Source organism: Pleurodeles waltl, chromosome 1_2, assembly GCF_031143425.1.
Source record: "Pleurodeles waltl isolate 20211129_DDA chromosome 1_2, aPleWal1.hap1.20221129, whole genome shotgun sequence".
NCBI classification, from domain to species: Eukaryota; Metazoa; Chordata; class Amphibia; order Caudata; family Salamandridae; genus Pleurodeles; species Pleurodeles waltl.
Genome location: NC_090437.1, coordinates 672,304,048 through 672,320,953, shown reverse-complemented (window position 1 = coordinate 672,320,953; position 16,906 = coordinate 672,304,048). Strand labels below are relative to the sequence as shown.

At 44.7% G+C, this 16,906-nt stretch overlaps 1 protein-coding gene across 3 annotated transcripts in view; it reads right to left on the bottom strand.

The window, feature by feature from the left end:
• The window catches only part of REELD1 (reeler domain containing 1), a 171,400-nt gene that overhangs the window by 60,337 nt on the left and 94,157 nt on the right, over positions 1-16,906 (bottom strand). For all 3 annotated transcript variants that reach the window (XM_069234317.1, XM_069234308.1, XM_069234326.1), the window contains one exon: positions 16,360-16,684. In XM_069234317.1, the coding sequence (XP_069090418.1) occupies positions 16,360-16,684 (325 nt within the window). The remainder of the gene's footprint in view (positions 1-16,359; positions 16,685-16,906) is intronic.

The window sequence follows — 16,906 nt, the reverse complement described above, 5'->3', positions numbered from 1 at the left end:
TTCAGAAGTTTGGAGAACTTTGGAGAACTTTTGGAAAAAAGCTCCAGAAGGGGCCCGACCCGATGTCGTGTGTCCAGCCGGCTTACCTCAACCGCGACTCGGCATGACTTGCAGGTTCGTCCTGCTGAAAAGCTCTGGAGCCCCAGACTACCAGGATTTCACCACAGCTCCTGGAAAGGCAATCCAATGATGTTAACTCAAAATCGGCTTGCTGTGGAGGGTCATCCGATGTTGAAGAGAAAAAGCTCCAAAAAAGTGACAAAGTGCAAACTTAAAAAGTTGACCAGGACTTCCCACGCAGAGTATCTGAGGAGGGCTCCAGGGACATTGGATCCAATTTCAACTTCAGTCCGGGCAAAGATTTCCATCCTGAAAAATCATTTAGGTCTGAAGGTAGAATCCTTCACTGAGGACTCCTGCAACACATATCTGAAGAGGGCTCCAGGGATGTCGGATCACATTGGTGACTTCGTCCTGCTGAAGAAAATCTTCAAGAAAAAGATGAAGTTCGAAAGTAATCTTTTGACCGAGTCTTCCTGCTTGCTGTAGCCGAATAGGGCTCCATTGTGGTTGGCCTTAAAACTTTGACTTTGCCCCGGTCGAGTGCGACCAGATGACCAGATTGTCACATTTAGTTTCTATGAGCTAGAAAACATGAATTCTTTAAAAATTCATATCTCTGATTCCTCTTATCCTATTTTAATCATTTTGGTGTCATTTTAAAGATAAAAATATAACCTATTGTTATAAATCAGTGTTTGCTTTTTATCATGTTGTGTGTTTTACTTATTTACTGTTTTGTGATTTTTTAAAGCTTTACACAGCTGTCTCCTAAATTAAGCCTTATCCCACGTTGCAAAGCTACCAAGGGTTGAGGGGGGATTCATCTACTGAGACCTGACTGGACCTAGCAAAGGGTCGTGGCCTATTGCTAAGTGTAGGTTCTTACCTGCCCTTGCCAATTATGCACTTTCCAACAGGGATCAGAAGTAAGAAAGCAATGATTAATCACCAAACTGCCTATCAAACCACCTTTAAGAAAAATAATAAAAAAGATCAATTTCTGACATGGAAAATTAGACAAAATCATATTAAATGTATTAATGATAAGACCCATGCAGATTATAACTTGGCACAGAACAAATAGTGCAGGTCTTTCGGAAATGTTGTCAAAAGCTCTACTTCAGGTCAGCTTCCCCTTAAAACAGGATCAGGAACCACATGCATTTTTGAAAGAGGAACCTTTTTGATCAGCTCTTTCCTGAAGAACAATCTAAAATTCAGCATCCCCTTTCAATACTAGAAATTAGGGAAAGAATTGGAGACTTGTACACAGCTAAAGTTCCAGGAGAAGATGGACTTTCTGAAGACATATATAAAATGTTTAGGAGAATGCTGGTTTTTCAATTAAAAGCTGTCATAGTGGTCTACTCTCCTTCTTTTTTTCCAATACATTCTATTTATATCCACAAGTATTGTCACATGTTTAAACATTAGATAATGTGAAAACAGCTCGTAGCACATTAACAATATTGCATGCACTATTTATAGTACAAACAAGCACATGTCAGATTCCGACTATACTTTAGGGACCATAGGCTGTGAAGAGAGGTCTTTAATACTGAGGGCCTAATTTCAAAGAAGGGGTCCTTTATAATATACAAACATCTAGTGGGGCGGAGCATGGCCAGAGAACACCCACCCTCATCAGAGGAGTTGGATTCTGATGTTATGGACATTATGTCCATGTCTGAGCTTTGAAGGGAGGGCGGTCTGCCTGTGGGGCCCCCTCTGTATTGCTTTACTGTTTTCAAAAAGTTTGAAAGGGTGCCCATTTATTTTCAAATTTCTGTGGTGTGTCATGCAGTAATGCTGTTAGTTTTTTGTTTGTGTAAATAGACCATCCTTTCGACCACCACATATGTAGCGGAGGGCTTGTTTCTAAAATTGGGCCAGTGTCAAGCGGGCCACTAACAGTAAGGAGTTGCGGGTTTGCCTTTTGGGGTTGCCAGTAGGTATGCAGCGATCTCCCCCAGGGCCCACAGCAAGGTTATAGGAGTCTCCATCGGGAGTTTCACTCCCATGGCGTCCTCCACCATCTAGATTACCTCTTCCCAGTAAGTCCAAACTTTCAGGCTGGTCCACCACGTCATCACGTCACCAGGTCACCTCTCTACCCACATCCCCTGCAACAGAGATCAGAGCTGCTATTTATTGCTTTTAAGTGGGTGTAGGTGAGATACTATCTAAAGTGAAGTTTATATTAATTTTCCTTGAGTTTACACATATAGAAGATTTTACTGCCCTGGTTCATATCTTTCCACAAGTGTCATACGAGATTTCTTGGCCAAGGTCCCTCCTCCATGCAGATGTGTAAGTGGGAGGCAGTCGGTTGAGTGTGGTTAATTATACTATACATGAGAGAGGTTCCTATTTTTGGGCTTATTATGAAATAGGTGTTCTATGGGGGTCATATATTAATTTGCCTTTGACTGAACCTCTCTGTTCCTTATCCAATATAGGATTTGGGTCAGTCTGTAGTAGTCATGTAGCTGGAGGTGGAACTGGTAAATGCAGGTCTCCTAGTTGAGTAACGCCCCTTTTTTTAAGAAATCCCCTAGGCGTAGTAAATTCCCTTCATTCCAGGATCTGATTGGCCAGATGGGAAATTTGGGCTGTAGGTGAACAGGGTCATAGGTGATGGGAAGGAGATCATGTCACAGGATTGAGATACTGTCTCCCAATGGTCAAAGTGTATATCTGTGGAGTGACGTGGAGTGTTTTGTTTCGGCCTGTGTTTACATGGCAACCGCAGCATATGAGCCAAGATTATGCTGTTCAACTGAAGTGCTGAGTATAATGTGGGAAGTTAGATGCCAGTCTAATGCCTGTCACAAATATGCAGCTAAGGCATAGCCTGCGATGTTAGGGAGCCCCCCTTCACTGGTTTCCTGAACAGTGTGAGTCAGGACACATTTAAGGATTAAGGATTTACTGCCCCCAAACGAAGGGGAGGTTTGTTTTGGATCTGTTTTAGTAGAGGAGGTGTCCACCTAAATAGGAATACCTTGAGGATGTATAGTAGTCTGGAGAGAAAGTTCATATTGATGCTAGTGACAGGCCCAGCGAGGAAATCTCCAACCTCCCCCATCTGTACAGGCCCTTCTACAAGACATTCAACAGAAAGGGGATATTGGCCTTCAATATGTGTTTTGTTGCCCTCATTCCGGTGATGCCCAGGTATCGAAGTGAGTGGTCATCCCAGCTGAATCCAAGCCTTTGAAGAGTTGGTTTAAAGGGCCCTTGGGCATCTGAGATACCCAATGCCGATGATTTGGCACAGTTTACCTTGAACCCTGAGACCTTCTCGAACTTCTCCAGTTTGCGAACCAGTGCTGGCATTGATGTGTCTGGTTCTCTGATGCAGCAAAGCATGACATCAGTAAATATTGCAAGTTTACATTCCTTTAGATGCAGCTGTAGACCTCAGCTAAGACTGGTCTTTATTTTTTGCACTAAAGGTTGCATTGTGAGGGCATAGATTTGAGGAGATGGGGTGTCCTTGTTATGTCTCTCATTAGCTTCAATTTGTCAGCTAATATACCATTCATTTTTAGGTGAGATGAGGGGCGGATGAAGTTTTTCAGCAAGTTAGGGCCCTCTCCCCCTTCTTTTAAAAAAACCTGAAACAGTATATTGGTCCACAGTACTGTGGGTCAAATCAGTCAATAATACTGCTAAATATAGAATTTTTTATGAAGATTCTAGCCTAGATCTTTTGGCTGCTGGTCAAGCATATGGTCAAATTAGAAATGCTTCATCTTGTACCCAGAGGTCTACACAGTGGTGCAACTAAGCACCAGCCCAAATAAATTGCTGCTCCTATACCACGTAACACATCACCTATTGCTACTCTCTCACAGCCATTTCTAGCTCTTCATGACAAGACAGAAGAAATACTTTATTCGGTATGAAATAATTCAACCATTAAAACAAGTAAACAACAATATAGAAGCCAAAATAGCAATAAAACAATATATGAAAAATAACCATCAAATAAAAACAGATAAAACCTCATTATTAAAAATTAAAATAAAGGAAATTCTTATAAAATCTCTACATTGCTACGCCAAGTACTAGCTCCCCTCAAGAACGATCCCAACCCCCTCCACACCAATGCATCTGAAGCCATTTGCAGCCACATAAAAGCAGGGTGATATTGCACAAAACCCTTGGGCCTCAACAAAGGTAATAAAAAACGAGTTCTAAAAGGTGCATAAAAAACACAGGGACACCCCATCACAGGGACAAGGTCTAATAGATTTTTCACCATACTGGCCTAACGGGAAACATATATTACTTCTAATGATCCACAAATGAAATCGAGTAATGAGAGACCTTTCCCTCACATCATTTATCTCTAAAAGATGGAGCTCAGGGCCTGCCCCCATCTTTAACCTAATAAAATCCCTGACCGATTTTTTCCCTGAGACCTCCCCCTCTCTTTTGGCCCCCTGAATTCTCAAGAAATTATCCTTAACCCAATTTTTATCACGGCAAGTCAGACTACCCCCAAATCATTGGCCGTCTTTCTTCTATACGTCAGCCAGGGAATATTCTTTACATTGTCACAGGCCAAACAATCCCTTAAAATCTCTCTATTAAAGGTGGCATGTTCATTACTCCAAACAGAGATCCATAACAAGAGGGGAGCCAACTGAATAGTGTCTTGTACAAACTCAAGATCTAGTTCCAAATGAAGGCAAAAACCAGAAGTGTTTTGGCCAACTCCGAATAGCCTTCTACAGAAACGATTTTCTTCTACAGTAGGGGCTCGGGTATCCATATACCCCCAGAGTGCTGCACCATACAACAGGACAGGGAGACATTTCCGCCTGTAGATTTCAAGCAAAGGCTTAATAGGTTTACTTCCTACTCTTACAGCAAAATCAAATGTAGCACCAACTGTGGCATGGAAAAGTGTGCCCCTTCTGGCAATACAGGGTTTCCAAGAACCTTTATCGTCAAAAATGACCCCAAAATATGGGAATTCATGAACCGTGCTAATAATTTGATCTTCAATCCTTAGCTCCCCCACCCTACTCAAGGGTCTACCACATACCATAAAGTGTGATTTCTTATAATTAATCTCTAGGCCCAAAACTGACATGAAGGAGGCATGAGCTCTAACTACTTCACGGAGGCCATTCATAGTGCGGGCCATAAGGACCGCATCATCCGCGTACGTCAACACAGGGACATTAATACCATTCACCTTAGGGACATCCCTGCAGTGTTCCATCAGGAAATCCGACAATCCATTTGTATATAAAAGGAACAGAATGGGGGCCAAAACACACCCCTGGCGAACGCCCCTTGTGAGCTTAAAAGCCTCTGAACATTCCCCATTTATCCCCACCCTCACATTTGCAGCCGTTCCTGAGTGGAGATACCGGAGCAACTCTACAATATTAGGATCCATCCCTAACTGATTTAGCCTCTCCCACAGTATAGACCGATTTACCTTGTCAAAGGCACAACTAAGGTCCATAAAGGCAAGTTGAGGGTGCCCTTCCTATCTTGCGTATATTTCCCAATCATCATCAATAGGTTAAGGCACTGTTCTCGCGTGCCAAGACCTTCCCTAAATCCGTACTGGTCCCGGCTTAGAATTTCATTTTCTACCATCCAGGCCTCAATACGCCTTAAGAGGATCCGTCCCAGAATCTTCGCAGAAGAATCAAGGAGGGAAATGGGGTGATAAGACTTAGGATCATTCCGATCACCCTTTTTGAATACTGGGATAATACAGGCCAATCTACAGGAGGCAGGAATACCCACAGTAACTGCTGCATTAAGAACATTTAAAAGAATAGGTGCCCATAGCTGGGGACAGGATTTATACAAATCCATGGGGATCGAATCCGGGCCCGGGGTTTTATTACTAGCACTACCCTGGAGTTCATCAATAACCTCCTGGAGTGAAAACCTGATCGCTAGATTGGGAGCCACATCATACTCATTATTCCGGTTATTTCTTAGGGGGATTCCCTCAAATATTCTGACAAAATAATTTACCCAGGCCTCCGGGGCAATATTGCAGCCCAGGCCCTCAGATGTTTCTGTTACAAAAGAACCTCGATTTACCACCTTCCAAAACAAACCAGTACCCTTCAGGACTGTGGCATGCTCCAGCTCTTCCCAAGCTTTTTCTTTATGTTTTATCTTACTCTCCCTCAAAGCCCTTTTGTACTTAATCCTTGCTTCTTTAACAAGGACCCTATCCCTGGGATATTTCTTGAGGGCCGTTTTCATGTTTGCCCTAGCATCGTAACAGGCCTTATCAAACCACCCACATCTGCGCTTACTGGGGCGGCTGCCTAACCAGATATGAGAGGAGGTCTCTGGATTCCACAAGCTCAACCCAATTGTACAGCCTATCTTCAATTCTAAACACTTGAGGACCTACTGTCTCAGCCACGTTTATGGTCGAGAATCTAGATGTATAAGTTACAAGTTTTACTGGAAATAGATGTATGTGCAAGTGCCACAATGAAAGAGTCAATAAACTAAACTAAACTAAAAGTAAATGAGTGTAATTAAAAACAATCTTGCATCTGCTTCAAGGTTGATGTAAAGTCGAGATTTGGACAGCTGAGCTGATCTAACATTTGGAGAGACAAAATAGATTTCTGTAGATGCCTATTGCGTTTAAGTTGTGCAAGATGCAAAATGTACATTTGTGTGATCTGTGACCCTTCTATGTATTATGCTTTTAATAGTTGTTATTGTTTTTTATGTTTAAATTACGTAAATTGAACTTCTAAACTGTTAAACTGTGGGCAACAGTAGTGTTCATATGGCCATATAATAATAAAAGTGACTGTGCAGCATTTTCTCACAAATTTTTCCTTTGCATCTTTTTCTGCTCCCAGTCCTTAAACAATACTCAAGGTTATACCAACAGTACATCAAGCCAGTAAAGCACTTTATTTGTTTGCATAAGACTAGAGTGCCTTCTCCATGCACCATATGTTATAAAATTTACCCAGCTATGCCCTATTACCGTACATCACCTTCTCTACTTCCATAAACCAGTCTCGATTCCTGCTCCATTGCTCTTATGTAGATATCACTTGATGGCCCTTAATATCAGCCTTATTTTGCCATTACCAAAAACACATATATATTTTGTGATGATTGAGAATCACCAACTTTCCCTATAATTCCAGATGCCGCAACCTTGGCGATAATTCCACAATGCCTTATATTTGTCATGTAAACACCCTCCCGAAACTGGAATCAAGCAATACATGACTAATGATACCTAATAAGGGCAAAACCGGTCTTGGGTTGCTTGTTTTCCTTTTCAAGGAGATCCAGCCTGGAAGTTTGGGCTGTGCTATTCCTGTTGAAGCAGCAGCAAGACTGAGGGTCTAATTACGAGTACAGCGGTCTATGGACCGTCGTACCCATGGTGGTGGTCTGACTGCCGCATCCTTGGCGGTCCAGCCGCCAAATTAGGATGCTGGCGGTGGGACTGCCACAAGACCACTGCCACCGCCAGGATCATGGATCCCGATGCATTGGCGGCAGTGCAAGTCGTGCTCAAGCATGGCTGGTGATGATGTCAGCACTGCTGTGCTAATCAGGACTTGCCTTTCTGTCGGCCTTTCCAAGGCGGGGACCCCACCATGAAAAGGCCGGCAGAAAGGCAGAGATGGGGCCACTGGGAGGACCCTGTACTGCCCATTCCCATGTTGTGGGCAGTGCAGAGGACCCCCTGTCAGCATACTTGGAATGAGCACTGTCTGCCATGGCAGACAGTGTGCATTCCAAGTGTGCTGGGGACACCAACATTGCGGCCGCATTGGCCTCGGCTCTTGCTGAGAGACGAGGCCAATGCTGCCACACTGTTTCCACTGGCCAGCCCACATGGAGTTAATAATACAGCAGTCTGAAGTATTGGTGGTCCGACAGTCGGACCACCAAACCCCAAATTAGGCCCTGCTTTGGGAATAGTTGTGTCCATACTGAGGTGGCATAGTGAGCAAAGGAACAATGGGTTGGGATGGTACCCTGAGCAAATGCCAGTGGTTAGGCAAAGTGCAAGGATATCTCCTATCACTTTTTGTGTGGTTAACATATCAAGAACCTTCACACACATTTTGGTTTCCTCACTGAGATGTGAGGCTGGCCAGTAAGAGCCACATCTTTCTCTAGATTTGCCCTTTTTATAAATTAGAATTATAGTCGCCATTCTAAGGTCTTCCAACATAAACCCTTCTTTTTGCAAAATGTTTTGGTTCACTGTGGGATCACAACATCAGACATTTTCCCTTTGGAGTTAGTATTCACCCTGATGTAAATCAAACAGTGAGGTTATGATGTCCTCAATGTTCCCTGTATGCTGACTTTAGCTTCAATAGAGCAGATCGTTAACAAAATAAATTATAATCTTTTCTATCTGGGTATCTCTGGAGTTCTAAAAGAAATGAAAACATGAGAAAAGACCTCAGTCATGGCTGCACTGAAGAATACTACATTTAAAAAGGTGTACTTAATATTTCCTTTCTGACCAGGCCAGAAGCATCCCTACTGCATTGCTTACATTGCAGAGACACTTTTGTACATTTATAAGGTGTGTTTCAGCTTCAGTGTTTGTTAAATGTTTCTACTCCTCACACTGCACCACAATGGATACCTCCGTAAAATTTCTGGTTATCCCCTCTTGGTTTGTCTCCATGTGGATCAACCCACCCTTCCAGTTCTAATTTTCTGGAACCTGTCTCTCTTTTTCCAAGATATCACTGCTATTACATATCCCCTCACTACTGTTTTTTGTGCTTTCTCTAAAGTGGTGTGTGAAGTTACAGTATCAGTATTTTTCAAGATGTAATTCTTAGAGGCCTCAGTGACACAACTTACCGCTAAAGGATCGTATAGTTCATACATATCCAGGGACCACCCCTCCTTCTGTGTCTTTTCCTGTGTACCAATGACATCAGTAGAAATACATGTTTGAAGACATCTCTGGCTCTCTTATGTATTTCCTCAAGGTTTGGGGTGTCATTAGTTTTGTGTGTGTGTGTGTGTGGCATGGTTGTGTTCACACGTGCACGCTAGAGAATGATATGATTCCATAGTGTTTCATGGGGTGATAGAAATTCTGTGGGATATGAGTTTCCCTGTCTCACATTTAGAGGATTTGAGATATGTGTTAAGTAGTATGAGTGTTATTTGCATTATCAATGTTGTTGGATAAGGGATAGAATGATTAAGGGGGTCATTACAACCCTGGCGGAAGGCGGAGAACCGACGGTAAGACCGCCAACAGGCTGGCGGTCTTACTCTGTGGAATTATGACCATGGCGGTTACCGCCATGGTCATCCGCCGGCTCTCCGTTCCGCCCGCCGGGCTGGAGACCTGGGTCTCCAGGCCGGCGGCCGTCACTATACCGCCGGCGGTATTTGGACCCGGCTTACCGCCGTGGATTTCCAGCGGTTTGAACCGCCATGAAATCCATGGCAGTAAGCACTATCAGTGCCAGGGAATTCCTTCCCTGGCACTGATAGGGGTCTCCCCCACCCCACACCCCCACCACCCCTGCCACCCCCCAAAGGTGTCAGGGACCCCCTCCCCACCCCGATCCCCAACATTACTTCACCCATACCCACACAACACGCACGCAGGCACCACCTACATACTTACACGCACACACACCGACATACATGCCTACATCCACACACACAGTCATACACGCACACCCACATTCAAACATACATGCACACATCCATACAGACATACCCACAGACATACACGCACTCATTCCCATACACACAACACCCCCGCAGGCATACACGCACTCACACACCCCCTCTACATACGCACACCCCCATGCACCCACACAACACCCCCCCATCCCCTTCCCCTCACGGACGATCGACTTACCTGGTCCAACGATCCTCCGGGAGGGAACGGGAGCCATGGGGGCAGATCTGCCGACACCACACCGCCAACAGAACACCGCCAAGACGAATCACAGGATGTGATTTGCTGGGCGGTGTTCTGTTGGCGTGGCGGTGGAGGTGGAGCAAACTCCACTTCCCCGCCTCCCGTCAGTATGGCTGTTGGCGGCTCTCCGTCTGTAAAAGGACGGAGAGCTGCCAACGGTCATAATGGTAGTCTTCCGCACGCCGGTCCCTTGGCGGTCTTCAAAAAAGACCGCTGAGGTCAAAATGACCCCCTATGTTGTTTGAGATTTTTGGCTGTTGTATTTATGATATAGAAGAGTGGTTCTTAACCTGTGGTCGGGTGACCCTTGGGGGTCCACAAAACCTATTCATGGGCCCCTGACTGATTTGGAAATTAAACAGTATAAACAGTCATACAATTTATATGAATACAGCAAATCTGAAATGTAAAAACGTAAAACCTGCAGTAAATGTGAAGGAATTTAAAACTAGAGACTAAAAATTGGGTTGCATCCTTAGCTTCATTTGTGAGAGCAGTGCATGTGTATCAAAGAGAATATTGTACGAACGATGGGTGGCCTCCATGAATTTAGAAAAGCTCCCATCTTCTTAGTAAAATAAAAAATATTTTTTCTACATATATGTGTCAAATAAAATATTTGATAATTTGTGCAATTGTTTGTATGTTTGCTTTTGTATTTGTATGTATTATTCTGCAGTTCAAATCATTATAATTGCTTAGGTAGGGTCCCTGGCCCATCCCCAGAGGTCTAGAACTACATTTTGAGGAGGGGGCGTGCAGCTCCCCTTCCCAAGCCACCAGCCTCAAGGACCCTATCAACTGGAGCCCGATATAAGCAGTGTCTCAGGGACCCCATCCCTGGGGCACTTTAGTTCCTTGCCTGGTAGAATGCATTCAGTCCTTGCCTGCACTCTCCAAGACAGGGAACCAAACTTTACTCCTGCTTCGGCAGGAGCAGAGGAAAATGCTACTCTGGCCCTGGGAGGGGGAGGGGGGGGCAAAGTAAAAGAGCCAGCTCCTGCCATTACCATAATGAGTGGTGACTGGGGAGACGGTATGTGTAGCAGGGACATGGGGCCTCTACCGTGGTCCCCAACAATTTGGGCTGCACCAGGGCACCCACTGTGCAAAAATAGCCTGCTCCTGCTAGCACTCACTATAGGTGCAGGCTGGGGAGCCAGCAGGAGCTGCGGGGGCCTTGAGACTCTCTCACAGCTCCCAACAAAGTAGCTAAAAAAACAGGTGGTGTCCCTGGTGGTTACCAGTGCGCTCACAAAAAAAAAGCAATGGCCAGCGCCCGTCAGCACCACAATGACTGCTGGCTGGGGAGCTGGCAGTGACTGCGGGGGAAGCCAGAATGTTCACAAAAGACTCAAGGATGTTTAATGTTTTTAAACATACTTTCTTAAAAAGAATTTGGGACAATTGCTATTATAAAACATTGCAATGTGTGAGTTTATGAAATATATTTGTTTATAGGTATTGGTGACTTTTTCACAAACCCAAAAGGTCTGCTTTACTTATGCTGATGAGCCGATCCCTTGAAAAAGCCAACAGGCCCAGACACATTCATATTTTGGTATTTTGAGCCTCTTACAAAGTCAGTAAGTCTGTATAACTTAAAATGACAGAGGCCCTCATTAAGACCATGGCGGTAAAAACCGCCTACCGCCGCGGTGATGGCCGCGAAAAACTGTCGCCGCGGCTACCAGCCGTCCGCCACAGTTTGACCACAGCCAGATTTCCACCACAAGAAAGGCGGAAATCCGGCTGAGGCCATACTGGCGGATGGCAGTAAGGTGGTGCTGCTACCACCAGCAGCACCACACCAGTAGACCGCCGCCAGCCGTATTATGAACAATAATACGGCCTGGCGGTGTTCTGCTGACGGGCACTGCTGGCGGTAGCAGCGGCCCGTCCGGTCTCCTGCCAGAAGACCCCCTGGATCCAGGTAAATCGGGTCTCCCACAGGGGAGGTGGGGGGGGGGAGTTATGTGTGTGTATGGGGTGTGTGCATGTATATAAATGCGGGTATGTGTTTAGTGTTGATTGCGTGCGTGAATGAATGGAAGTGTGAGTGCGTGTATGTATGGAAATAGGAATGCGTGTCTGCGTGCATGTTTTGAAGTGTGTGCGGATGTGTGTGTGAATGGATGAATGCATGCGTGTATGTATGTGAGAATCAGTGTGTGTCTGCGTGTGTGTGTGTGAGTATGATGGGGGTGTGGATCTTAAGGGGTGAGGGATGGTGTGTGGAGAGGTAGGGGAGTTGGGGGGTGTTGGGAGAGGTAGGGGGTGGGGGCCTCCTATCAGTGACAGGGAAGGAATTCCCTGTCACTGATAGGGCCTACCGCCATGGTTTGCGTGACGTTCCGAACGTCACGAAAATCATGGCAGTAGGCAGGGTCATAATCCAGCCGGCGGCACAATGGCGGCTGCCAGGCTGGAGATGGTTATCTCCAGCCTGGCAGCTGCTACCGCCATGGTGGTCAGAGTGGTACATTGGCGGGTTGGCTTCAGCCAACCCGCCAATGTCATAATTTGGCAGTAAGTACCACCAGCCTGTTGGTAGTACTACCGCCACATTAATGCCGACCGCCGGGGTCATAATGACCCCCAGAATTTCTAGTGCTACATGACACAGCCAACCATGAACGGTGGTGGGGGGAGAGTTTGGCATCTGCAGGCGGTTGGTGGAGGCCCTGCACCCAACTGCATGCCTAACATGATGTGTACACCTTACGTTACATTAAAAGAAATAGAAATTCACTGTGAAAACAACAAAGGTTAAAGTGATGTTAGAGCTAGTAATTGCAATTATATGTTACTTTAAATTTTAAAAAGTTCCAAATTCAATGAAAAAAACAAGGAAGCACATTATAGTTAAATGAAAATGTCAGTTAAAAATACTATTTTAAACAAACAAAACCACTGAAATTCACCAGTTATAGTTATCTCAAGTAACTATAACTCCTGTGACCTAATGTAACAATAATGAGCCATGCAATGCTAAATTTCCCGCATATTAACATCAAATTATTAGATGCTCTATGGTATCCATGATAACATCACTGCAACATCTGAAATTACATCATTGATGTCAACACTGTGCATGGTGCGGGCATGAGTTATAGTTACTTTGGGCACAAGATATAGGGGGTGATTCTGACCCCGGCGGTTCCTTACCGCCGGGGCCAGGGTCGGCGGGAGCACCGCCAACAGGCTGGCGGTGCCCCGCAGGGCATTCTGACCGCGGCGGTTCAGCCGCGGTCAGAAGAGGAAAACCGGCGGTCTCCCGCCGGTTTTCCGCTGCCCTGGGAATCCCCCATGGCGGCGCAGCTTGCTGCGCCGCCATGGGGGATTCTGACAGCCCATACCACCATCCTGTTCCTGGCGGTTCTCCCGCCGGGAACAGAATGGCGGTATGGGTTGTCGTGGGGCCCCTGGGGGCCCCTGCAGTGCCCATGCCACTGGCATGGGCACTGCAGGGGCCCCCGTAAGAGGGCCCCACTTTGTATTTCAGTGTCTGCATTGCAGACACTGAAATACACGACGGGTGCCACTGCACCCGTCGCACCTTCCCACTCCGCCGGCTCAATTCTGAGCCGGCGTCCTAGTGGGAAGGGTTTTTGCACTGGGCTGGCGGGCGGCCTTTTGGCGGTCGCCCGCCAGCCCAGTGCAAAAGCCAAAATACCCTCAGCGGTCTTGCGACCGCGGAGCGGTATTTTGGAGGGGGGAAGTCTGGTGGGCGGCCTCCGCCGCCCGCCAGACTTAGAATGACCCCCATAGTTACTTGAGATAACTAAAACTGGTGAATTTTAGTGTTTCTTTTAAATTGTAAATAGTATGTTTTAATTGACATGTTAACCTAACTCTAACTTCCCTTTAACCTGTTTTTTAAATTGAATTTTGTGTGTGTGTGTGTTTGTGTGTGTGTGTATGTCTGTGTCTGTGTGCGTATATGCAGTTTTTCTTAGGGTGATATAGAAACTGATAACTGGATAATGTGCCTGATGCGAATATCTGCGTGCATTATTAAGTTATAGTTATAGGCCGATTCGTGAAGAGGCGTTGAATCGATGCAACCAAGGGATTGGATGTTTTCTTATACTATTTGCAAAGCTTCTGATTTTTAAGGGATTCGCAGAAACTCCAAGGAATATGGGTGGAAATTAATGCAAATTGTAGATTTCCCTGCTGTTTGTTTGGTGAAAGATCTCCAGTAATAACTATCACCGAAATATGCACTATCACGCAACGTTTTCTTTGTACTCTACACTTCACACTCATTCTTCCAAGAGTGGACACCGATTTACCTCCACCTCCAGATATACTGGTGTGATGTATAATCTTCTCATCTAGCAACCATGCTCACTTTTACCTTTAGCAAGTGTAAATGTATAACGTATGTGTTTCCAGGACTGGAGCAGGCAAAGAAATTGTTTGTCACTACCAACACATTTCCAACGTTGTGACTGTGTCAAGAATTTTGTGTGATCAAACCCTTAACTTTCACCTAAGTTCCCTCTCCTAATCAGTGCTTAATTTGTGCTTGTTGTTTCCGGTGCTGAGCACTGGCACTTATTTTTCAGGGCCGGGGATCATTCCTCGGCCTCAAGTATTTGCTGCGAGCAAAAGACACATATGGGAAAGACGGATGAAGGGAAAAAGGAAAAAGCGTCACAAAGGGAGAAAGTAGAAAGCTGCAAGAATGAGCTGAAGGAGCAGGGAGTAGTTTTTTATGGATTGAAGAGGCCCGAGTTGGCTTCAGGATTATGCTTCCTGAGTATTTCGTGTTGACACATTTAATTGCAGCAGCTGCGTGTTTGAGGAGGGCTTTGAGCACCGGCACCTTTTTATTTACAAATTAAGCACTGCTCCTAACCATACAACTGTGCGAACCCATCGCACTACTGGATTTTTCCCTGAACTAAGAGGAGTCCGTAATCAGCAAATCTGTAAATCATGATTCTGTGTTTCCGGCTTTGGAAATTCACAACCACAGGATCAACTTTTACAGCACGTACGATTAATTAAGCACACAAAAATGTTTTATCAATCAGCCAATAACAGTACTAACCTACCCTGATAACATTTTATATAGTTTAATGCAATTTCTGTAGGACATAAACCAATCAAAATACCTCACCAGTTTGAGCCTTTCTGTGCATGGTGAGCCTTGGCGCATAGGGACACCATATTATTAGTCAGATATAGGTCATCAGTCATAGGAGTGCCTGAAAGGAGTGAAGTGCACTAAGCAAAGACAAATGTTTTCATGGCTTTGAGAATCCATCGAGGTGGAATGGGATCAGGTATGCAGAGCAATGTTATTCCACCGCCTGGTAGTTTGAGCCGTAAATTGGTGTCGTCTTGGCTGGCTGATGTGTTTGGTAGTGGTGTATTTTGAGGGTGGACCATAGGAAATTAGAGGGTCCTACAGTGAATGTGTGGAGAGTTTTTGTTTCACAGACATTCAGGGGCAGAGTTTGTGAGGTATTTAAATGTGGGACTGAGAGCCTTGAACTGTATTCTAGCTTTTGCAGGGAGACAGTAAACTCAGAGAGCTGCAATGTTTAGAATGGGAGATAGAAATCTGGTGGCAAACCATTAATATTTTAATCCAAATTTAAGGGAAGTGGTAAACTATTCTCAAATCGGGAGAGGTCCCAATAGGACCCCTCCCCTTTGTGAATGTTGACAAAAACATTTTTAGGAGTAGCCACTGGTCCATGGTATACCACTGACTACGGCTAAAAAAGGGTTGTGTAACTTCTATTTTTAACACATCCTGTTTACTTTCAGGGAAACGGGCTGTATTTTTTAAATAAAAGATTGCTTTGTTAAAATGCTATCACAGACATGGTGGTCTGCCTACCCCAGCAGGCCACCATCCCTGTGATTGTGGCCAACTGTAGTGGGTCACAATTTGTGACCTACCTCATGAATATTGGTGAAGAAGGTCGAATTATGACCCACTACAATTCTGTATTTTGGGAACTGATGTATTAGTGCATGGGTTGGTTCGTAAATCAAAAACAATTTCAGAACACTTGGGGCCATATGTATGAACACATTTTTTCATTGACACAGAATGGGCAAAACCCTTTGATACATATGGCCCTTGGTGCACAATTTGCGACCAATTTTACTACACCTATTCTCTGTACATGAGACACTTATTATAGTTCCACGAAAGAAATACAAGAAAAAAGAGCTGCGATTGCAGCAGCACTACTGAAGGTTATTTATGTATACGATTATTTGGTATGTTGTTTTCACAAATTGCCCCTGTTATGATTGTCTTACCAGGAAAACAGTGTTTTGAATAAATACAGTATATAGTGTCTGCAAGTTCATACCTATGTGTTGTCTTGGCTAAAGGTCTGCCATTTTGGAAACCAGGACTTCGAATGGGGGTTGCCACTTCTTGAGGCTGTCGCGATGGTTCCAGATGATGGTCATTCTGATTGGACTTTTCTTGAACACCTTTTTTAACTGGTAGTCTCACAAATTCTTCAGATGATATAGTTGTAGTCTTTATTCTGCTTTGGACATCAGTAACGTATTCTCTATCAAAAGCAGATGTGACTGGTTGCAGCACAATTGCTCCGGTCATGGTTCCTGCCTTATTGTCCACAAGAGAATTCACGTCTTGAGCTTTAGAGATATTGAGACGGTCAGAAACTTCAACAGAAATGAAAAAGAAACAATGAACACTCTAAACATATTCTGAGCCCAAATACATCTCATTATAAAATGCCAACAGGAAGAATCTCCCATCTAAAATGTTTTTTTATACAAACAAATATTATCTCAACATAAGGCGTTTTTTTAACTGCTTAGATAATCTTGCCTATTAACTATGCACACTCTCTGTTTCCTTCTGGTGCCTTAGTAGGGCCAGTG